Source organism: Natrix helvetica (assembly GCF_964273705.1).
Source record: "Natrix helvetica genome assembly, chromosome: 1".
Lineage (NCBI taxonomy): Eukaryota > Metazoa > Chordata > Lepidosauria > Squamata > Natricidae > Natrix > Natrix helvetica.
Genome location: NC_138548.1, coordinates 280,813,452 through 280,838,448, shown reverse-complemented (window position 1 = coordinate 280,838,448; position 24,997 = coordinate 280,813,452). Strand labels below are relative to the sequence as shown.

The window sequence follows — 24,997 nt, the reverse complement described above, 5'->3', positions numbered from 1 at the left end:
CTTCTCAACTCTGTCTTTGAATGCATTTGCTCTTAAGACAAATTTGTTCTTGTGCAGCCAGAGTTAGCCCTGTCAGTTTCTTCAATTCAACTGCTCTGAGATATTGCCAGGTCATCTTGTTATTGTATCTGATTTGCCTTGTGTGGTTTTGTGTGTGTGTGTGTGTGTATTCATGTACACATATGTGTGTGTGCATGTACTAGCCATGTAATGGTTTGCCTTGTCATGTTTTTTTTCTACTCATCATTTGATCTTTCTTTTTTTATATATAAGAATTTTATTAGTTTTTAAAAACATTTATAGGAAAGGGTAAGTAGGTATACAAAAAATGTTGACAGCTACATCGTGCCAAAGGTAGAAATCCCTCCAAATCTCACAACTTTTGCAAAAGAGAAAACCAAAAAGTAAAAGATAAATAGTAACAGCTTTTTGTTTTACATTGTATCAACCATATGTTCAATCATCTCTTGTGTCACTTCCAGCAATTACATTATATCAACAATTGCAATAATGTTTCAAATATATTTATTTTTGTGGCCTGAGTCTTTTCAATATTGCTTCCTCCCCCCTGTCTTCTGGCAGAGCCACTGCCCCTCCCTCCTTCATGTCTTGTGTACTGTCCCCTGTTTCATCTAGGAGAGCATTGTATTTTTTAATAAAGGCCTCTGCCTCCGCAACTGTATTAATTCTAATTCTACTGCCCTCCCAGAAAATCAACATTCCTTCTGGCAATAACCATCTAAACCAAACTCCTTTATTATATAATTTCTTTGATAAAGAGGAATACTTCTTCCTCTTATCTCTTATTTTTTTTGGAATTTGTTTAAGAATGGTTATTTCTTTATCTTTATATTTTAATGGTCCCCCCCCTTTGAGCTCCTAAAACCTCATCTCTTGTAGTCTTCATAAGAAATTTAACACGTACTTCCCTTGGAACATTGTGTGTTCTACCATACGCAGAGTTGATCCTATAAACCAGATCGATGTCCCACCACAGCTGTTCTTTATCTCTTTTAATATATTCTGCTAAAATTGTAGTCATAATATCCTTAAGATCTTCATCTTCTGTCTCCGGTAAATTTTGAAATCTAAGAAAAAAGGACATTCTTTCAAGGTCCATCTTTATCATAAAGTTTTCAAGTTCTCTATTCCCCTTCTGAACTATCTTAACCTCCTCCCTCAACCCAGCCGTGCCCTCCTCCAACACCCCAATCTTTTGTTTATTTTCTGTTGTTTGCTGTTGTGTTTCTCTGAGCCATTCATTTAAGTCTGCCAATTGTTTTTTCTTGTCCCTTCATAATAGTTTGAAACATTTGAGCAACAGATAAGTCCTTTGAACTCTCTTCAGTTGTTTTTGGTTGTAAAATGAAGCAATTTTTGTCTGTTGCGTAGTCGGGCTAGACGTAGAAGATGTCGGCACCGAAGACGCCTTTCCAGGAGGTGGCTTTTTGGGCCCTATGTAAAGTTCAGAGATACCTATAAATCTTGTACAAAAGAAATGGCATCTGTGGAATGCACAGCTGGGAAAGATCGGGGAAGCAAACAATTCCAGAAGTAAAAGTTAATCCTCAATCACAGCTCCAAGCCAAAGGATAAGAATCAAATACTCCAAATCCAGAGGGACCACATAACAAGAGAGGCTCCAGGAAATCTTCAGGGTATAATAATAAAAAAAAGCCAGAAATTCTTTCAAAGGGGAAACTTCATTCATAAGAGCAAAGAAGAAGGAGGAAGTTGGCCATCTTGGCTCCACCTTCACAGGGGACCAGGGAGCAAAATATCCAAAGTTTCTATAAGGTTATTTAGAAAAGCAACTCAGCAGTCATCTCGTGCAATTGTGATAAAAGTCATTCTCCCATTGCTAGTAGAAGTGAGCAGTTAACTTTTAACTCTGTCTCCACTCCAAGATAGAGAGATGTTCCGAATGCCACCTTATCCAAGGGGGTGGTGAAAAAGCCCCCCTCCAATCTTGCAACTTCAAAAGATTGAACCCACAACTTAAGAAAAGCTGCAAAGAGATTGAGGTAAACTTCTCACCTCCCGCGCTTCAGCTGTGACTTCTGATTAGTTCTTTCCTTCCGGAGTCTGTTCAGCGAAGGCACACAGCAACGCCATGCACCCCCCCCCCCCATTCTCCCCGGCTCCTGGGGCAAAGGGCATGTTTCATTCTCATTATTTTTTTGGTCTTCCTATCTAGGGCTTCTAATATGCTTGAATCCAATCCACTATTCCAACACTGTATCCTAAGACTGCAATTACCCAGTTATTAACTGCCTTGATGATGATTCCTCCACTGAGTTTGAATTTTAAAATCTTCTTCACTCTCATGATGTATTCACTTCGAACCTTCTTCTTGACTTCAGTGTGCTTGATATTGTCAGCTTGAAAGATGCCAAGGTATTTGTAGCAATTGTCTTCATCCTGACTCTTTGGTGCTATTTCTATAGGACATCTGGATTCCTTCAGTTTTCACTACCTTTTTGTCTAAAGATTGTAAGAGTGGCACATTTGTCCAGTCCAAACTTCATTGCAACATCTTGGCTCTGTATATGAGGCTGTGTTGAGTAGTGATTCTATTTCAGATGGTGACTTTTCATACAGTCCAGATTGCCCATGTAAAGGAGGTGAGATAGGCTGGAATATGTTTTTGATGTTTGAGAGCCATGGCCTGGTTTGTTTGGTATTATTGACAGAGAAATCAATGCAATGCAAACAGTCAAGCTGATAATGAGTCTCATTGAAAGATTCCTCTTAGGATATTAACCTCTCCCAATTTATTACCACTGGCCAGTAGGTGTGTCTTTTAACATTGGATATTGATCTTTGCACAAAGCTTCTGATGTTTCTACTGACTCTTGTTATTTTTAGGCACTTAATTATTGAACCATATGGCAGGGAGTTGATTGCTTTATTGTATCCAATCCAAATTACATTAAAGTTGGTCTTCCTTCTCTTGCAGCTTTCCAAAATCATCTTGCCAATTATACGTTGATCGTTTGTTGCTCTGCTATTTGGACAGTTTCTTTTTTTGCTCAGATGGAAAAAGCTTATTTTCTGTTGGACTGCATCATCTACCACACTTGTTAGCAATTTGAAATTTTTTGGTAAGCAGGTAATTATCCTGTAGTTGCCTGATGCTGCCCCTTTTTCTGGCTCTTTCATTATCAGGTAGATCTTGCTGGGTGTTAGCCGATCTTCAATTTCACTTCAATTCCAGTATGTTGTTAAGCTGCCTGGCAATGAGGGGTGAAAACCAGTTAGAAATTTCAACCAAATCCATGCAGTTCATCTTCGCCTGGTGCTCACCAATGTTTGATCTTCTTTGCCCTTTTCTGTTTCTGATTTTACTGAAATGGGAGATTTTTGCCTATACCGTGAAATTTAATCTTTATATCTGCTGCTTTTCTTGGCTATGGCAGTTATTTGCTGCTTTATTATTTCCAGTGCCTTCTTGATCTTCTTTGATTCTAGATGATATTTCTTCATTAGGTTTTTTTTTGTCTTCTTGTTGTGCAGCTTCTTTTCTTTCCTCTGTTCTAGCTTGCTTGCATCTGATCTTAGCATGCCGATCATGTTTTCCAACCTGATCTTCCATTTTTATAGTGCACTGTTTGGCTTTTTAAAAAAATGTGTTTATTGACTTTGCATCCAAGGTATACAGTTATAATTTCAGGCATACTGTACATTAGTTGGTTGGTTTCTTGCAGTGCTTTGGTGCTTATTTTTGATATTACAGTATTGGCATCTTTTAGAACTTGTGCTAGTTGTTCCTTTAGAACAATGTAAGCCATCTTGTTCTGTTATTTTTGTAGTGTTATAATACTTAAGGGGGAAGGTTTCAGTTCCTTTTGCTTTTCAGTTAGAGGGCTTTATGCTTTCTGAGAAAAAGGGAGAGGAAAGAGAACTTGATTTGGGAATGAAAACAGTTCAATAGGTGCACTAGCTTCTTCTGCTGCTGACTTTGCCTCTACAGTTTGAATTATTTGTGGCAAGGCTTCAATTTCTTTGTTCGGATGAGACTTTTTTAGTTCTTCCAGTTTTACTTCTGTGAATACTTTATTTCATATTATACACCTGTGATGATTCACTAGCCTTTTTCCTGTTAATTCTGATATAGATTTGTGGACTTGATTTGAAATAGCAGATCATTATTTCTTTGTTTTCAATCTTTGTATATTTGTGATAAGTAAACACCTTTTCTTCCAATAGTCCTAGAGCTACTGGCTCTGGTTGCTCAGCCAACAGTCTGGAGTTCTAATGTTCTTGTATTATGAGTATGATCCTTTTTGATTGTCTCCTGGGAGACAATCAATATGGTATAGGTTTCTCTATATTATGTCTCACCATATTGTTTACACTTTTTATCTGACTTCTATGATGACACTTGGTCAGTGTGGATGAATCTCTAGTATAGCTTTCATCCTGCTCAGAGTACACAAGCACCACAACCACATCAAGTTATTGCCTCACTGATAAAATATTCCTGAAAAGTACAACATAAAATGTAACAATTAAATGATATATTTATGTTCATATACTTTTCATATACATAACTAGAGACAATTTGATATGGTGGTTATAGTGGTATATGAGTTCTAATCCTGGATTCATAACTTTCTCTCAGACCTAGGAAAGTGGCAATAGAAAACTATTTCTTTTGTTAAGAAAACTTCAGGAATTTGTGCAAGCAGTTGACAGAAATCAGGAATGACTTGAAGGCACACATATACATACCGAAAAAAGTATTATGTATGGATACACATCTAGAAGTCATAACTATGATTTAACTGGAAAAACCCTACTAGTCACCATTGTGGGAAAATCTGAATAACTTCAAGGCTCCTTTGAAGTTTTCCCTGCTTCAGATTCAATATCTTTAAATTGGTGTTCAAATAGAGAACATTTTCAAATTATTATTTGCAGATTAGAATATATAGGTCAATTTTTGGACAGGTGTTATTCTGTCTGGAATATTAAGGACCCAAATGCAGACTCCATCCTGTTGCATAAAAGTAGAACAATAAAGAGTTGAGGGCAACTTTCTTAAACTTGGGTAGTGTTGAGATTTGTAAGTAACTTAAAGATGAAGACATCTAACTTTCTTTCTGAAAATAGGAAAGACCTGGAGGTATTCCTAGTTGGGTGCTATGTACATTTCACAGGTCACAGCACATGAATAACTTTTGGAGCAATGCCTCCTAGGCTGCTAATGGCAGGAAATGAAACATTCAGCTGATTGTAGCATGAACAGCAAATTCACAGCAAGAAGGGATGCGACTATATTTGAACCAAAAAAATAACAGCTTTGGATTTGCTTTGGATTGCGGCCAGGTGCCATTTCCAATTCATCTCCTTGGGAAAGAACATAAGATTGTGAATGTTAAAATCCCAAATGAAACTCATTTCATTCATATTAGGAGCTTATTTACAATACATAGGACATGTTTGTATGAAGACAATATAAAAGTTACAATTGATTCAGACAAGAGTTTTGGGCACAACATGGTTTGCCCCTAATATACCACTGTTGTGCAAGTTTCTCTGGCTTCCACTTTTTATCTGAGAGCAATTAAAGATGCTGGTTATCACTTTTAAAGCTCTAAATTGCACAAGGCCAGGTTATTGTCAGGATTGCTGCTTCCTGAAGATATCTGCTTGTTCCACTAGATCAGATAGGATGAATGGGCTCCATACATATTTCGTTGTATTTAAGTACAATGACAATAAAGATTATACTTATAGTCCTTCCCTTAGATGTCATTATCTAGCAGAACCTAGAAAGCATGGTGTTTTGTGAGCTGCCCAAGCTTGTGATTTATACTATAGGAAACTATGAAAGCTGGGTAAATAAATCCCTCACATTAAAACCAAACCTAACTCACTTTATTTGTTTAAGTAATTGATGTGGACACCCATCTCAAATAACCAACTCTGGGCAGCTAATAATACTTAAAGCAATATTAAAAGGTAAAAGTTCCCCTTGCACATATATGCTAGTCGTTCCTGACTCTAAGGGGTGGTGCTCATCTTCATTTCAAAGCCGAAGAGCCAGCACTGTCCGAAGACATCTCCATGGTCATGTGGCCAGCATGACTAAATGTCGAAAACACATGGAACACTGTTACCTTCCCACCAAAGGTGGTCCCTATTTTTCTACTTGCATTTTTACGTGCTTTCAAACTGCTAGGTTGGCAGAAGCTGGGACAAGTAACGGGAGCTCTTTCCAATACGCAGCGCTAGGGATTCAAACAGCCAAACTGGCGACCTTTCTGATCAACAAGCTCAGCATCTTAGCCATTGAACCACCATGTCCCTTTAAAGCAAGATTTTTAAAAAATTAAAATAACATTATAAATACCATATATAGCAGCTAAGAAAGAAAATTATCCATCCACAACAATTAACTTAACCATGATACAGGCTCAACCATACAGTGGAAACAGTACTTTTGGAATGCTGGTTATTTGGATATGTGATATGTAAGTGTGGGTTTGTCCTCCCAGCAGTCTATCCCATTTAATACATAACATTTATATGCAGAATTACCACTGCAAAGAATAGGGACTGGGGAGAAAGGAAGAAGGTAAAAATAAATTGATGGAGGTTTACAATATATTGCTCATGTTAAGCTTTGCAAATTGGATGCAAGAATGAGAGAAGGCAGTTATGGTTCCCTCACTGTGGATTAAAAATCAAGCATGGGTGTATCCCATTTATACTAAATCTTAATTCATGTACGCCATTCCTTGGCATGGAGAAAGAATGCAACGGATTTGAGAAGCATTTATGTTCCTTCAGGAAGGAAAGTGAAGCCAATACGCTAAGTTCTTGGAAGCTATGGATATTTTACTTCTTTACTTTCTCTTTTCTAAGACAGATAGTTCTCAACTTACAACCACAATTGGGGCCAGAACTTCCGTCACTAAGTAGCAAGATTGTTAAATGAGCCATACCCGATGTTATGACTTTTTTTTGCAATGGTTGTTCAGCTAACCACTTGGCTTTTAAGGAAATCCAGCTTTCTCCATAGACTTTGCTTGTCAGAAACTCCCTGGGAAAGTTGTAAATGGCAATAATGTGACTCTGGGATGCTGCAACTATTGTAAATACATGGTGGCTGCCAAGCATCCAGATTTTGATCATGTGACTGCAGGCATACTGTAATGGTTATACGTGGGAGGACTGATCATAAGCCACTCTTTTCAGCACTATCATAACTTTGAATGGCATTTAAATGAATGATTGTAAGTCAAAAATTACCTGTATGAATGGTCTGGTGATTACAAATGCCTGGCTTGAAATAAGCTGCGTTAATAGGATGTTGGTCATAGACACACAGATACAAAATTTAAATCTCCAGTCTGTTTTATTTTTTAAATGCTCAGCTGACCTGAAAATGTTATGGTACTTCTCTCTCTCCTTATCCCTCCTTCCCCGCTTCTCTCTTTGAAAAAAATAATAGAAAAGATTGTTAACATAAATTTCTTCTTCTTTTGAATAATGCTTGAGTAGGACAATATTGTTACAGTGAGCTGCAAAAATACAGATCAGGAAGAGAGCATAATTGTTAAAAGCCAATGCAATTGGAGCAGTATTGATTTATATGTCACTCAGATACTACTCAGAAGTAGGCATTTTTAAATAAGACTTTTCAGCAAAACTTGCAGTTAGCAATACAGTTTTCAAACAAATAGGACATGCTAATCGTTATACCTGCCTCCTTTAAATAAAAAAACAACAACAACCTGAAACTAATTTTTTATACAAATTGTGCTGTGGTACTCATCTCCCTCTTGTGACACAATTGTGTAATTACAGCTGTTGTATGCCAGAAATATAAGACTGAATTTATACTTTAGATTTAAGAAATCAAACAATATTTTATCATGAAACTATACATGTAGTTATTATTCTTCCAATATGACAGACATATGTGCTTTTTTTAACTTTCTCCATTATTTTTAACATTTCATTTCCATTTTTAAACCAAGGTACTTTACCACCACTGTGATCCTGTCTCTGAAATTTGGGCATCCTTTCCTCTCTTTTTTTTTTTTTTTTTTTGCTGCTTCCATTGAACTTTTCTATGGCATCAATTCAGTTAAGGAGCCTCAAAGTTCTTGAAGCTTTTTCAGGAGAATTTGAATCTGAAATGCTTCTCTGTCATAAATACTTCATGCCTTTTCAAATGCTGCCTGTTTATGAAGATCATTCTGGCAGTTCCCCTGTCAGAATCAGCAGCGGTAAAATTGTCTCTGTGTTAAGGCAATCAAGGAAAGGTGAGAAACGGGAAGTACAAACATACAGGTGACAGATGCAAATGGCTTCATGCACATAATAGTCAATATTCTGTATTCACACTTAAAATCTCAAATATGCATCCTTGGCAACTTCTTTCTTTCTTTCTTTCTTTCTTTCTTTCTTTCTTTCTTTCTTTCTTTCTTTCTTTCTTTCAAAGGAAGACTAAGGCAAAGAGTTTCTACAAAAGATGAATGCTGAGAGAGACTTCAAAGGAAGTAAGAGGCACATGCTATGCATGGGGACCAAAAACATAGGGCAAGGTACTGAAATGAAGAGAGAAAGGTTGTTTTTTTTAATGAAGTCAAAATGCAAGGCTAGAATAGAGTTTAATAAGTGGAAGAAAGCTGAAAGCCAACAGCATGCTATCCATCTCAATAACCATCATTTTTCTTTCTTCAGAATAGTCAACCAACATATTTATTTTATTATTATTTGTAAAATAGCACACAGGTTAAATGAACAAGAGGCAGGTGTTCATTTTCTTCAAACTTTAATATAATAATATCCCTGTTAACTTACTCTAGTTTCATCAACACAACCTGCTGCTTGTGAAGTGTGTGTGTGAGAGAGAGAGACTAGCAATTTTATTCAATTCTATTGCTTTTTAGTATCAAATAATACCTCAACTGGCCAAGAGTGTGTGGTTTGCCTAAAGAATAACCAACCTATATAAAATTTATGCCTTGTTGGGAGATATTTATGCTTAGGGAAGAAATTATTACGTGGACATTTCTCTTTATATTTGGTGTTGATTTGATTGCTTTTGTGCTATAAAGTCCATCTTGATTCATAGCAACCACATAGACAGAATTTCTCAAGGATTTTCTGTCTGCAACCTGGCTCATTATAACTTTCAACGGTATACCATTCACTGTAATTGTGTTCGCCCCCCTTGCTCTTCTCTTTCCTTTAAATTTTCCTAGTCTTATAGACTTCTCAAGAAAGCTAGGTTTTTGCATCATAGGATGCAAAATAGGATACTTTGAGCCTATTTATTTCAAGTGTCTCAAGTGAGAACTCTAGATTTATTTATTTTATGATTCTATCTATCCATGGTATTCTCAAGAGTCTTCTTCGACACCAGCATTCAAAACCATTTATATTCTTTTTGTCTTCTCAATAGTCAATCCTAGAGAGCAAAATCATTAATATCCACCATTTTGATTTTTTTTTGTCATTGTCAATTCTAAGGCAGATTACTTAACTTTCATCATTTATTTAATTTTCTTTTAATATTTGGTCTTAGTCTTGTTTTTTCAATGTAGCCCTAAACTATTGTCACTAGGATTTGCAGCTAATTTGCCCTTTTCAGCTATCAAGGAAGTGTCATCAACATGGTGCATGGTCCCCTACACTCATTTTTTTTTCCAAACCAGCCTCCTTCAACATATATTCAGCATATAAACTGAGCAAATAAAAGGGGAGTGTAAAATCTTTTCTCCCTCTTCAGCCAATTTGTTTTGCCATGTTCCTTGCAGTCTTTGACTTCCGGTTCTATGTATTACCATGTTCCTCAGACACTGCCTTTTTCTTATATTCAGGAACTAGATTTCTCTTTCCTAGAACTATATGGCATTATTCTGACCTAGGCTTCCCAAGAGCATGAAGCAAACTACTGGTCCCAACAAAAAACGCTTTTATTAATTTACTGTGAATTCTGCTCATTTACATACAGCAACATCTTTCCAGGGAGGATTCACAGTCCCAGACCTTATCTGGCTTAGGGAGCTGCCAGGCCAATATCTGCAAAACGTGGCAAGGAGTCTCGGAGAGTTGTGAGCCAATTAATGAAACTAATTGTCTACTGCAAACTCCACTCTCCTTTTGCTCCTCTTTTATTTCCTCTGGGAGGGGGCATTCATCATCCACTTTTGACCTTACTCCCAAGTTGATCCCTGTTCTTTAGCTGTTTCCTTCATCTGACAACTCTGCACATGCACACACTGGGAAGAGGCTCCAGCTTTGTCTGCCTCACTGATGTCTAACTCTGAAGGCAGCTGATAACTGGCATATGGCTCTGGCCTCCTATCTGCCTCCGACACAGAGCCCTTATCAGAGTCCAAGATTGGCCCATGTTCCTCCCCAGCCTCCTCACTGTCTGAACCTGCAGCCAGCTCCTCTGACCGCTGGTGGGCCACAACAGGCATCTATATTACTCCTGGCTTGTTAACTTCTTACTGCTATATAATGTATCAGCGTAATTTTTTCTCTAAGCCTGGCACACAGTTTCAATTGACTTTCATGGATGTGAGCATGCTCTGCTATCATCCTAATGGCCATCAGATATATTTGGATGGCATCACTAAGATGTCCTGGGCACAGTGATCAGTCTTAGTTCAGCAACATTATTTACTGCCCACAAAGACTTGCTTCAGTGATTCCCTATTCCCTTGTTGCATGCAAAATAAAGAATTCACTTATTAGAGAAAAAGATGTTGCAGGTTTTGAGGGGATAAAATATGGGAAAAAATTACTGTCGGTGACATCTTTAAGAGCTCTGGTGGCGCAGTGGTTAGAATGAAGCATTGCAGGCTGACTCCAACCACTGCCCGGTGTTTGATCCTGACCCACTCAAGGTTGACTCAGCCTTTCGTCCTTCTGAGCTTGGTAAAATGAGGACCCAGATTGCTGGGGCAATATGCTAACATTTGTAAACTGCCCAGAGAGAACTGTAAAGAATTATGGAGTGGTATATATGTCTAAGTGCTATTGCTATCTTTATCAGATACGAAGTCCATTTTGCTTTCACTGGCTCCTATTTATGTAACAGGAACTTGTCTATGATAGTTCCTGGCAAACAATGCTTTCCTGTAAAACCAGTACTCATGGGAATATAACAAGCTGCTATGTTCAGTCAGACCCCCATTCCACTTTGTTTTCTAAGTTGCTATGTAGTGGAGAACCTGTAGTTTCTGCTCTGCCCCAAGAAAAAGATATGGTGATTTCCAATCAACTTTGAGCCCTGTAGATAAGATGGACCCATCATGGCAGTTTTAATGCAGTGATTTGCCATCACTTTCTTTGTGATATTTTCCTCAACTTCTCAAACTAGCCTACAATCCTCCGGTCTGTCGCCCTTGTGCCTTGATGCTCCTACTGCTTCATGTATGAAGGAAGTGGCATTTATTTATTTATTTATTTATTTTAATGCTACTCTTAGTGCCAAAGGAGGCCAGAGATTGTGTACAAAACAACCCTCTTCTAGTTAGACCTTCTTCTAAATTTATATTTAATTCGAAAGAAACTGTAAATAGATCAATCAACACTAAAATTACCAATCCTGGAATCAGACAGTAACATTGCAATAATTGAGACAAATTTCATTTTTACTACCCTTCATTTGTGTAATGAAATGCTTTCTGCAAGAAAGCAACCAAGCTTAGAGACCACCAAGCATCCTTCACTTTATTTTTTTTTTAATGTAATAGTTTGGTACTGGAATAGTTTTTATCTTACAAATGCTAGGGTAAATAGATAGGTCCTGAGTTGTCTATAATAAAATAGGCACATCAAGAGGGCCCTATGCCTAGCCATCCAAAGGTGAGCTAAACCTATTAGTGAGTTTACAAGCAGAATCTCAGCTGATCTTAGTGGGTAGTATTGCAGAGACTGTTATTTTCAGCCCTTTGATCCTAAGCATTTTAGGCATGGATATGGCTACTGCCAAATTCTAATTTGGAAAACAATTAGATCAGGCAGGATGCTAAAAGATTCATTATGGTGGCTAGTCTCTATGGCATGAAATGAATGCCATCACTATGCTATGAAACTAATTCTTCTGGAAATGAAAATGGGCTTTCATAGCAGCATGGAAATTAGCCTCAAAATCCTTGATTCAAAATGTGTATTTTTCAAACATAGAAAAGAAAACAGCAGCATGGAAATTAGCCTTCAAAATCCTTGATTTGAAATATGTATTTTTCAAACATAGCAAAAAAGGGCAAGGTATTACAAACTAATTAATATGCATTAGCTGCATTTCAAAAACCTTGTACCCAGAGAATTTGTATTGAAAATCTTGCAGCCAAGAAATCTTCAAGATTAAAAAAAAATGAAATAGGTAATTTGCATTGATAAAAAAAAAGTTATCAGGCAATTTATGCTATGACTTACAAACATTATGGAATGTTGCAAATACAAGCAGTTACACCGTTTCTGTAGCATTTATGTAAAAAAAATTAGAAAGTAAAAAACTCAGTAGGAAAATTGCTCTTCAATGCAGATTAGAAAGCAGATCAGGCTTTTAGCAATTTAAATTCCTTAACACTGTCACTTTCTTCCATCTGTTTGCACTAGATAGAACTGCTGTGGAAACCACCCAACCACTTTGTGACCTGAGTCTCAAAATGTTGGATTTTCAGACCAATATTCATGCAAGTGCACGTTGTGCCTCCCCGCCAATTATACTAACTTCTGATACTATGCATACATAAATTAAAAGGGCAGAGGTCATAGCTGAGGAAATTGAATTTTCTTGTGAACATAGACATGTTATACAGCTATCACATTTTTCAGGGGACTGGCATGTAATTGCACAGATGTATTTGTTGATAAAGAGTGGTAATTTCATGAGAGAAGAATATGCATGGGTCGGTGATTTAGCAACATATCATAAATGTTGATTAAATTATCCTTTACAAGATATCCCCAAAGACTTTTGAGTATACTAGTAGAGCTTGTACAGGATTCCAGCTACAGAATCTTCACAACATCTTTAGCCTTATAGAATAACAGAGCTGGAAGGGACCTTGTACGCCTTCTAATCCAACCCTCTTCTTAAACAGGAAACTGTTTACCAGGAATTCTCAACCTTTTCTTCACACAGACCCCCTTTAAATACCTTTTGTAGCCACAGACCATGGCCATGGACCACTGGGACCTAACTCAAGATTTAAATCATAACATTTCTTCAAGCCTTTGCCGACCCCTTGTAATGATATTACACACACACACACCAGGGATCTATGGACCACAGATTGAGAACTATACCATTTTAGACAAATGATTGTCCAATTTCTTCTTTGAAATATTCAGTATTGGAGCACTGGAGGATTGTTGTTCCACTAATTAACTGTTCTGTCAGGAAATTTCTCCTTAGTTCTAGGTTGCTTCTCTCCTTGATTAGTTTCTATCCAATGCTTCTTGTTCTTTCTTCAGGTGCTTTGGAAAATAGGTTAACACCCCCCCCTTCTTTGTGGCAGCCCCTTAGATATTGGAAAACTGCTGTCATATCAACCCTAATCCTTATTTTCATTAAACTAGACATACCTAATTCCTGCAACCATTCTTCAGTCCTCCGATTATCTTTGTTGCTTTTTTCTTCACTTTTTCTAGAATCTCAACACCATTTTAATATTGCAGCAACCAAAACTGGATGCAATATTCCAAGTGTAGTCCCACCAAAACATTATAGAGTGGTATTCATGTGATCTTGATTCTATCCCTCAGTTACTGGCTGGCTCATATTTACATGATTGTCTACTAGGATTTCAAGATTCCTCTCACAATTACTACTATTGAGCCAAATACCACCTATTCAATACTTTTACATTTGGTTTTTCTTGCCTAAATGTAGGACCTTACATTTCTCACCAGTGAATTTCATTTTGTTATATAGGGCCCAGTGTTCAAGCCTGTCAAGATCCTTCTATGCCTTGAACCTTTCTTCTAAAGTGCTAGCTATTCTCGCCAGGTTGCTGTCATCTGCAAATTTGATGAGTTTATCTTCTATCCCTCACCTAAACCATTTTTGAATATATTGAAGAATGCTGAGCCTAAAAAAGAGCGTTGTGGTCCTCCATTGCATACTCTCCTCCATTTAGATGCAGTTCCATTAAGGGCTACACTGCATTGAGTGCAGTTGGTCAGCCAGTTATGAATCCATCTGGTGGTGATGCTATCTAACCTCCATTTTTTTAATCTTATCAACTAGTAGGTTGTGATCTACTTTATCAAATGCCTCACTGAAGTCTAAGTAAATGATATCGACAGCATTTTGCTAGTCCATTAATTTTATCACATTGTCAAAGAATGCAATAAGATTCATCTCACATGATCTGTTTTTGACAAATCCATGTTGGCTTCTGGTTATGACTTTATTAGGTATTCACAGGTATATTGCTTGATTATATTTTCCAGAATCTTCCCAGGTATTGATGTCAGGCTAATAGGCCAGTAGTTTCATGGTTTAATTTTTTCCCCTTTTTTGATGATGAGTATTACATCAGCCCTTTTCTAGTCATCTGGTAGATGCCTTGTTCTCCAGGATCTTTAAGTTATTGTTCAGTGGTCTTTCTTCATGGGCATTCATTTAGGGAAATCTATTTTGCAAAAAAGAATCTTTGTTTACACAGCTGAATATGTAGATGTTTCATATGACCAAGAACCAAACATTTTCTAAATGCCTTGTTTATGGGTAGCCTGAGCAGAAAGTTTTCCTTTTCTGAACTTCACACAGTGTCCTTAAGAACCCAGAGGAGGAAGAGTCTAATGTCATTAATGTCAAAACTAAGGTGATTCAACACAACTACCCCAACTACCCTTTGAGTATTTAGGAAATCAAAGGAAGGTGGTGGTTGTTTCTGAAACTATGAAGACAATCACTGATAGTGCTTTAATCAAACAATCAGAATGACGATCAAACAATATTACTTCTTCACTTACTTAAAATAATAATTGCAATTTCACATGCTTTCCAGAGTTTCTTGGGGTAGGTTGCAATCCATGAAATAGAATAACACAGTAAAACAATTAAATAAACAATGACTTAATTTAACTATTCAGTCGTTTTGGAAAATATATTATAGGAAAGATTATAACCCAAAATCTTGGAAACCAGTTTGGATATTATTTCTCAGATGGATTGGTGACCAGAATTCTGGATTATAGCGATACATTAACATGTTTTTGTTTGTTTTGTTTCCTTGTTTGTTTAAAATATAAAAAGTTTCAGGCAATTTTAATTCAAGCCATACAGGTAACTTTCTCATGAAGTTGTGTCAATATAGTCATTAGTAACAATCACTAAGTAAATAAGGAAATAATTCAGCAAGATTTTGCACAGCAGGTAGATGAGAGCATTCTGCTCTTTAATGTACATTGGATGAAGCCCTTTATGTTCCTTGGGAATTTTACCATTCTGGCTTTGTAAGAGGGGAAGAAGGAAGAAAAAGAGTTAAGCCTAAATATCCAGAAACAGAGGGCAAGGATGAAATCGAGACTCTCCAATAACATCTAAGAACTTCATCAGTAAAAAGATATAGAGTCTTTCTTCTTCAGTCTTCCTCTCAGAATCTCCCTCCTCCCACTTTTGATTTCGATCCTCATTATTAATTATATATATTGCCTATTGTGTTTTCTTTTAGCCAGGAGCAAATGGCTTCCTTCAGATCCTCAGATCATATCAGAAGGACTATATGCAATAGCGGTGGTACTCAGTTTTTCAAGGATTGCTTACATTCTCCCAGCCAATGAAAGCTTTGGTCCTCTCCAGATTTCTTTGGGAAGAACTGTGAAAGACATCTTCAAGTTCATGGTCATCTTTATCATGGTGTTTCTCGCCTTCATGATTGGAATGTTCAACCTTTACTCATACTACCTAGGTGCAAAATATAACCCAGCGTTTACAACGTGAGTATCTACAGCATGGGTTTTGACTCCCCAGACTGCTGTTATGTGTATTCTATAGAATTACGGACTAAATGTATTCCTGCCTTGTTGGAACATTATTGTGGGAAATATCCAGTTTATTTTGCACTCAACACATTCTCAGTCAACCCTTCTATTTAGATCAGACCAATACCTGACACTGTTTATGTATTAAACATCAAATAGTTTAATTGATAAAATGAGATCAAAGAAACACAAAAACAAGGAGACATTAATAGTACCAAGAATTATGTCTGTCTGTTTGTCTATCAATCTATCATCTATCATCTATCATCTATCAATTATGTATCTGTCATCTATCTATCATGCATTATCTATCTATCATCTATCATCTCTCTCTCAAAAGACAAAGAAATACTGTTGTAGAAAATTATCATGGTCAATCCTAAAGGAAGATAGCAGCAATAGCATAGAGATGTAAAATAGGGCACCAGATGATATCTCCTGCACCATTAAATAAACAATTTGGTGGATGGAGATGATATATCCAATTTGCATATCATTTTCGGATATCAAACATTATACTGTTTTACTATTAACCAGATATTCTATAAAGCACTTAAATGAAATCTATAACATTTTAAGAATGAGGGAATTATTTACCTCAGAGCTTGAGAAATAACATATAATGTAATGCAATGCAATGCAATGTAATAACATAACAACGTAATATAATATAATGTAAAATAATACAATGCAATGTAAATATATTCTATTCTATTCTATTCTATTCTATTCTATTAATACATAACATAAAACATAACATAATAGTTATAGCACAGCAAAAATACTGTTTCAACGAAGGTGGTTAACAAAAGCTGCATGCCATTACTGATAGATGTATATCTTTCTCCAAACCATTATTCCACCTGTTCTAGAATAATTTGTGGTGCCCATCTATATGACAGGCCAGTTTTCTAACAGGTTGGGTTTTTTTTTTAACTTATAGGTTCAGCCACATGGCCCTTAGAGGGAACTTAGATCCAACCTCATCATTAAAAAGATTGAAAATAGAAAATGCTCACAAAGCCATGAAACCTTACAAAATCTCTGTGTTCTTGCAAAAACGCAGTGTAAGCGTGCACTATGGTATGCTTTAGATTGTTCAGCACTGGATTATATAATATTTTGGGGTAAAATCTTTTATAAAATTTTAAAAGTCACAAACTCTCAAGAGTGCGATGACCCTACTCCTGCACAAGTCTTTATGACTTTGCTGTAATGAATTTACTAGATCATAATCGCATACCTTAAAATTTCAATTGAAGGGAAGGAGGGAAGAAAGGAGGTGGGAGGGAAGAGAGCTATTTGGAATTGACCTCACATCTATTTATACCTTGACTAGGTCACCCCATGTTTTGTACTATAGTAATGCATCTGCCAGTGTATGCCTAAATATAAAGCAAAGGTTTCCACTACAGTGCCATGCATTCAAAAGGCAGCATCAGACTGTCAGCAGCCAATATGCTCTTAATTTATTCTCTAGTGTGCACATATTCTTTCTGACAGCTGTTGCAAGTGGAAAATAGTATCTAATTCTGTAATTAAAGACTGTTCCCTAAAGAAGATGCATAAGAGAACAGATTTGCAGTTACAACTGTCATTTTATGGGGGTGGGGAGGAAACTTCTTATTGCTGCAGTTCATCATTCTGAAAATGGTTTGGGGAATTCCACTTTGTATGTATGGCAAGCTTATTTCTGGTCATTAAGTAATGAAGTATAAAACAACAAATGTAGTCTATATGTGAGGACTGCTTTGCTTTCCTTTATGTTCAAGAAGTATCGTATCAACAACTTTGTTCCTGGAATTTGCACATAGAGCTTTACATTCTGGATGACAAATAACATAGAGACATGTTTTCTGAAACATAAAGGTCTGTGTATAAATTACATCATCCCCAAAGAGAAAGATAGACATTAGATTAGATTTTGCACAATTTACTAGACCTTTCAAAAACTTCATTTTTATTACTTGGCTTGTTTGTTATTCTGATATCTTCTCCACACCCCATTAGAAAACACCAGCATGCATATTTTTTTTAGAAAATTTAAATATATCTTTTAATTTTTAAATATTGTGGGAACCGCCCCCCCCCTAGAAGAATGAAATATTTTAGGGAATATTAAAAAGGCAGGATAAAATATTTCCCCTAAAGGAGAAATGGACAAAAATCTTAAGAGAGGCAGAAGTTACCAGCCCCAGTTTCCCTGCCCCAAGCAGAAACTGAGGACGCTAGCTTTTAAAAATGCAGATTAAAAATGCAGATTTCTGCCTGGGTCAGAAATCAGAAACTTCAGATAAGCAACACAATAAGCCAAAGGTTGCACTTCCCCTTTTGCCTATAGAGCCAGCCATGACCCGTACATGATCCTATACCATAATGGTTTTCTCTTTCCTTCGCTACTGGTTCGGAACTGGGAGCGTGCGCATGCATGCTCTCGCTTCGCTCGCGCATGGAAATTCTGCACACGCGCATAGCATCCATGATGACATGTGGGTGGGTGGGCGGAGCCTCCCGCCACCGCTGCTAATGGCAGAATACCACCTTTGCCCCATATTAATCCAGAAGGTATAGAAACCCACCCACTCTATGCTCCATTTTGTCAGCTGTCCCAGAACCACAAACCCTGGTGATTCTGTTCATCGATAAATGGACCTTCTTTCTAATCAGCCTCCAGCCTCCATTTTATTTTCAGCGTCTTTCTCCCAGCTTGGAACTGAATCAGATGGATTTTCCTTCCAACAACATATTTCCATCTATTTCTGATATTTGCTGTGATTCAGGATCCCATTTCATTACATCAGATAATTTGGAACAAATGAACAAGAGTTGCATCATTATGGATCGGAATGTCCATGATTTAAATACAGTGTACAAGGATTTAATCCTAAATAAAAGCAGAACCATATATTAGAATTTGGGAATTACTTGTTAGGCAAAAAAAAAATAACATTAAATAGTCTGACATAGGATTAAGCTGTCTGAAATCCGTGGAAATTTATAGGCTTATGTGTATCTTATTTGGTATGAAATGGATACAAATGTAGTATATGCTAAGCTAAAAAAGAATAGCAAGAATAAACATGATCAGCAAGCATTTAGGATAAGATAGCACAGCTCAGAGATATTTCTGAAAAGTAATTTCCTTGTAGTATCTTCGCAGCATCCAGAGGTCTAGCTTATGATCCCCAAAGGACCATAAAGATTAACCAGCAGAGAGCTATCCCAAATAATAATTGAATATGAGTAATAAGATTCTTGCTTGAATAGCCTTTATTGAGGTTATTGACCTGTTTATAGTTTTACAACTTGCATAATAGACTTCAAATAAAAGTATAGTTCCTATATAGTGACGATAAATAAAGGTATATGGTAATAGTATATATTATTATATCTACTATATAGTAGATATAATAGTATATGCTATTATAATGTATACTATAAGAAAATAAAAATATAGTTAAAAAAACAGAAGCTAAAATTGTCGTCAAATACGATAAAGTACCTTTTTCCTCCCTTCTGTTCAATTAAGTCTGATTTTCGCAGACCAACAGTTTTCTTGTCAAGGTTTTTCAGAAGTGGTTTGCCATTGCCTCCTTCCTAGAACTGAGAAAAAGTAACTAGCCCAGGGTCACCCAGCTGGCTTTGTGCCAAAAATGAGACTGGAACTCACTGTTTCCCAGTTTCTAGCCTGACGCCTTAACTATTACACCAAACCGCCCAGTGGTGGGTTTCAAAACTTTTTGCCATTGGTTCAGTGGGCGTGGCTAAGTGGAGGGCATGTGACTGAGTGGGCATGCCAACTTGACATCATTCACGCACACACATTCACATGACCCCTCCACCAAGCCACACCTACTGAACCAATGTTGAAAAAGTTTGGGACTTTTTGACACTTTTGGGGGGGGACCCAGCCAGCCTGGCTCAGTGCACCAGCTGTCAGAGGCAAGAAGGGGCACTCCATGGCCATTGCAGACGCTGCCTGGGTGAGTCACTCCCCGCCTCCCCAGGCCAGGCCCTCAGATTGTGCCAGACTGAGGCCACCGCCGCACCACCCACTTCCTTTGTCTACCTGGCCGACAGGAGTGGCAGCGGCATCAATCACACTGCAGGCTCTCAAAGAGATGTCTGAGAGGGTTTTTTCCACCCAGCCATTGACCACAGGGCATCAAAAAGTCATCCGGTTGCTGCGGGTGGCTTCTGTGATGGCCGCGTGAGAAGCGCAATCAGCAGATGGTTTGTAAGTGAGCAGCTTTCAGTGAGGTGACTGGGAGGCTTCTTTGCCAGCCAGTCGCTTCCCAGCTCCAGTCAGCTTCCCATCTGACAGACTCTGGACCAGCCACCATGGAAGGTAAGTAGTGTGCCCTGAAGAAAGAGGGGGTGCTCAGAAGTGGGACTAGAGCCAGGGCTAGCTTCCCATCTGACAGACTCTGGACCAGCCACCATGGAAGGTAAGTAGTGTGCCCTGAAGAAAGTGGGGGTGCTCAGAAGTGGGACTAGAGCCAGGGCCGTTGGAAAGGCAAGAGGGCAGTGGCTCCAGGAGAAGGCCAGAGCTGAGGAATGGCACATTCTCTGACCCAGCTGAGGTGAGTCACAAGAGGGTGGTGGAGAGAGGGCAAGGCCAGAGCCAGGGAATGGTGCATTTCCTGACCTGGCCAATGCAGGTGGTGAGAGGGCGGTGGTTCAAATGTCATATCCTTGGGACCCCAGCCCCCAACCCAGTGCAAGTGAGTGGCATGCTTTCTTACATTTGGTGAGCTGAGCAGAGCAGAGCAAGGTGCGGAGGCGCCTGGCAAGGTGCGTAGCTAGGTGCTGGGCTTTGTAGCAAAGGCATAGATAGGGCTCAGATGGATGGGGTGAGCATCAAGCGAGCGAGTAAGCATCAGGCAGGCAAGCGAGTGGCATGTGGGGCAAACAAGTGATGGGTGGGCAGGCGGTGCGTGCGAGCGGCAACCGCAGGACCAGTTTGGGGGCATGGCTAGCCTGCTGTCCCTACAGGTTCAGCGACCCAGGCCCAATTACCACTACCGGTTCACCCAAACCGGTGCCAACCAGTAGGAACCCACCTCTGAAACCGGCTCTCGATATGCCTATAAATTGCCTTAATTAATAGAATCCCTAAACACTAAAGTATGATTTTAATGTACACTTTTCAAACACCATTACATTTTAAAAACTTGAAACACTTACATATTTAAAATTAAAGCCCATTGATTGATGAGGCATTTTATTAAAATATTTTTTAAGGTTACAGGTCAGCCCCATAAATTTAGTATTCTTACAGAGTAAAAATTGTACAATGTTCAGTGAAATTTGAAGCTCCTTAAGCACCCTGATCTTCATATTCAGCATGCTGTTTTAACATAATTTTGCTCCTTGCCAGACCATTTTCGGATCCTCACCTTCAAGTAGACATTGTACATATAGATCACTTGGAGCATCCAGAAGGATTGGCACCATAGAGGCTAGCGAAGTTCTATGAGTATGTGCAGCTAACAGTATAGAAGATAACAGGCAATCACAATTTCTCAAGACCCACAAGGGGAAAGTCTTTCCTTACATGGGATGATCTTAGATGAACCCTCAAGGATTGCTGATGGGGAATTTCAAAGCAAGCAACTCTGCAATATTGGGGTTAACTCAAAAAGCAACGATGAATTGTCATTTTCTAAACAACCATCAATCTTAAATCTATGAATGAGTCAGAACAGATTGCAGGAGCTAGCCATGAAATCTAAAGTACTCATAATCCTATCTGCCCAATATGTACTGTATATGTTACTGTGAAAGTCCGAAATCTGGTGAATGTCGACATTCACCGGTGAATGAAAGTCCGAAATCTGGTGAATGTCGACATTCACCGGTGAATGTCGACATTCACATAGTCGCTTGGTGTATGTCTTTATTCTCTCGACACCCTTACCCTAATACCCTTACCCTAATACCTCGGCTCCTCGCTTCCTTTTAAGCGTCTTCTATTCGCGGAGTTCTTTTTTTAAAAAAACTGCGATCCTGCGCGGTTAGAACGAGTAGTTTCCAGGACCGCGAATTGAAAAGCAAAAGTAAAGCGTTACGCTGACTCGTTATATATGTCACCGTGAAAGACCGAAATTGGTATGTGTCGACATTCACCGGTGAATGTCGACATTCACCAACATTCACCGGTGAATGTCGACATTCACCAATTTCGGTCTTTCACGGTGACATATACATATTATTCCCCTGGATAGTATTCTCTTACAGCCACATTCAGTAGATTCTAAGCTAATGAATACCTTGGCAATATTCAGACTCTTATAATTACTTCTATAGTCTTAACCCTCTAGCAAGGAAAAGAGCTCTTAATTGGGAGTTGGGGGATCATTAATAGAATGATATGTGGCCCATAGGCAGCAAATTTAAAGCTTAGTATTAAAGAGAGAGTAGATATATACATTAGCTATTAATAAACTGCATCAATTAAATTTAATTAATATAGCAAGTGCATACTTTCTGGCTAGTGATAGCACAACTTAACAATTGTGCACAAAACTTGGTAGAAGTAAGTCCCAACTACTCTCTTACCTACATTCACAGATGCTAGCATGGAGACTGAATAATATCCATCTCAATTTAACTCCACCTGCACCAGATCTCTTGCAGGAAATGAACACTAAAATTTGTTATATTACATCTAAAACTGGTGTCTTTGTGCTATAAATTGTGCTATAAATTGCAGCCTGCTATATTCCAGGGAATCATTTCAAAGAAGTGATTGAGCCATTGAGGGTCAGTGGGTTTCTTCTACCTCTTTGGAGATTGGTGGATTTATAGGGATTTCTCCAGGGGTGGGCTTCAAAAATTCCAGCAATGAGGTCTCTGCCTGGTTGCTGGGTGGGCGTGGCCATGGTGGACGGAACTTCCAGGAAGCCCATTTTCCCCCCTTCCTGAGCCTCTGCATGGGCTCTGCACTTACCTCGCATCCCAAAGGCCATGTGGAGACTCCTGCGAGGGGACGGGCAGGGAGGAGGTGGGAGGAGCCAGCCAGGAGTGGTATTTGGAGGTTCTCCGAACTGGCCATAATGTTAGCTACAGGTTCTTCCAAACCCAGGCGAACCTGTAGCTTCCCACCTCTGGATTTCTCCATCCAAGAGAAACCATTCTCTCATGTAAGGGACAACTGGTAAGGCTCCTTGTTACAGTCTAAGGGAAAGGTCTCTTCTGTACCTTCTTGTTTCTTTGGAGTCTTACTATGACTGTCCCTTCAGGCTTGTCCTCTGTCTCTGTCCTGTATAGTGTTTCTGTTGGGGCCTCAGAGTCCTCGTTTCATTACTACAGCTTTCTGTTACCATGCCCTGCATTTGATAATTGTCAAGCCAAATTACCTGAAAAAATTTCCCTGGGTGTGTGTGTGTGTCTTCTATTGTGTCATTCTGCATCTCTGTTCCTTATATTCTCCCCACCACCACCAACACTTTGAATAGCCAGACAAATCAGGTTCATTAATTTGAAGACTTTTTGAAATGTCATATAACCATGTTGATAAATCAATAAGCCCTACTTAATGTTCCTCGTCTGTAAAAATCTGGTTTTTTCTCATCTTCTCTCTTCCCTGGCAGAACGGCTCATTTTAATTTCATTACTATTATATCTTCTTTTTTTAATTAGTTGGCACCCTGAGATTTGTTCTGACAATATTTTATTATATTGTTAATTGACATCTTTGATATAAGTTTGGAATGCGTATTGTTAATTGATGTGATTTCTTTGACGTGATTCTGTTCACTTAGAGATGGCTATTATTAAGGCACATTTTAGTGTGCCTGCTCTGTGCTGGATTTCATTTTGCCCAACCCCTGGAAAAATTTTAACTGACCAAATTATACTTTTTTATTCTTCTTCTTCTTCTATTCCTCTATCTTGTTCATCTTATTCTTCCCTTCCCTCCTTACTTAAGAGATATTTAACCTTCCCATTTTGGCTAAGATCAAATGTATCTTGTTTACTATTTGAACATGAAAAGATATGCACTTGAAAGGAAAAATAAATAAAATAGTACTAAATGGATTGATCTGTTGTTCAGAAACAGTCTGCCCATCTCAAAGGAGATGCTATTGCAGCTTTCTCCTTGCAAGGCTGGGATGGGTTATATTTTGCAATAGTCTAAAAATGAAAGACAGAGACTGTTTATTAGAATAGAATAGAATACTATTCTATTCTATTCTAATAAACCATCTCTGTCTTTCATTTCAGAATAGTCTCTGTCTTTCATTTCAGAATAGAATAGAATAGAACAGAGTAGAATAGAGTAGCGTAGAGTAGCATAGTGTAGTGTAGTGTAGCGTAGCGTAGCATAGGTGGACATACAAGGGATTTGTCTTTGGTTCATATGCTTTCAATGTACATAAAAGAAAAGATACATTCATCATGAAGCATAAGGTACAACACTTAATGATAGTCATAGGATACAAATAAGCAATCAAATCATTCTAGGAAACAATCAGTGTAAATTGTAAGGATTTTATTGAATATATAAAACAGACAATGACTTGAATATTAGTACAACATGCTAAATTCAGATGCTTTTGTGAACCACAGATCTCTTCAACTCATAATAAATAAATTGTTGAATTAGCTGAGGTAGTTACCCATCTGGACGTGCTACTGCCATTGATTATTTAACCACGGTGACATCTGGGAATGAAGTCCCAGGTGGGCTACAGCTAATGCAGTAACTGCTATTGAAATTTGATATCTAATGGAAGGCTTTGCAAATAGCAGTTAAATTACAAGTCCTTTGCACAATTTCCACTTTCTGGATATAATGGAACCTTGTGGGCATTTGGTGTTTTGTACTGAATGAGAAAAAAGACCCTTAGAGATTCACGATAAGGCTGTTGTTTATCTCTATGGTTGAACTGAGATAAAAAACATGAGCTGAGCTGTTTTCCACACAAAGTCATAGAGATTGTTTCCCATCCAAGCTAGAAAACACCCTTTTCCAAATTCCCTTCCATTCTCTTTTGGTGTTTCAGCAGAAGATTTC

General features: G+C 38.1%; 1 protein-coding gene across 2 annotated transcripts in view; it reads left to right on the top strand.

Moving 5' to 3' along the window:
- TRPC7 (transient receptor potential cation channel subfamily C member 7) overlaps nucleotides 1–24,997 on the top strand; it is a gene marked incomplete at both ends in the record, with an annotated part of 146,777 nt that overhangs the window by 96,876 nt on the left and 24,904 nt on the right. For both annotated transcript variants that reach the window (XM_081962760.1, XM_081962759.1), the window contains one exon: nucleotides 15,666–15,930. In XM_081962760.1, the coding sequence (XP_081818886.1) occupies nucleotides 15,666–15,930 (265 nt within the window). The remainder of the gene's footprint in view (nucleotides 1–15,665; nucleotides 15,931–24,997) is intronic.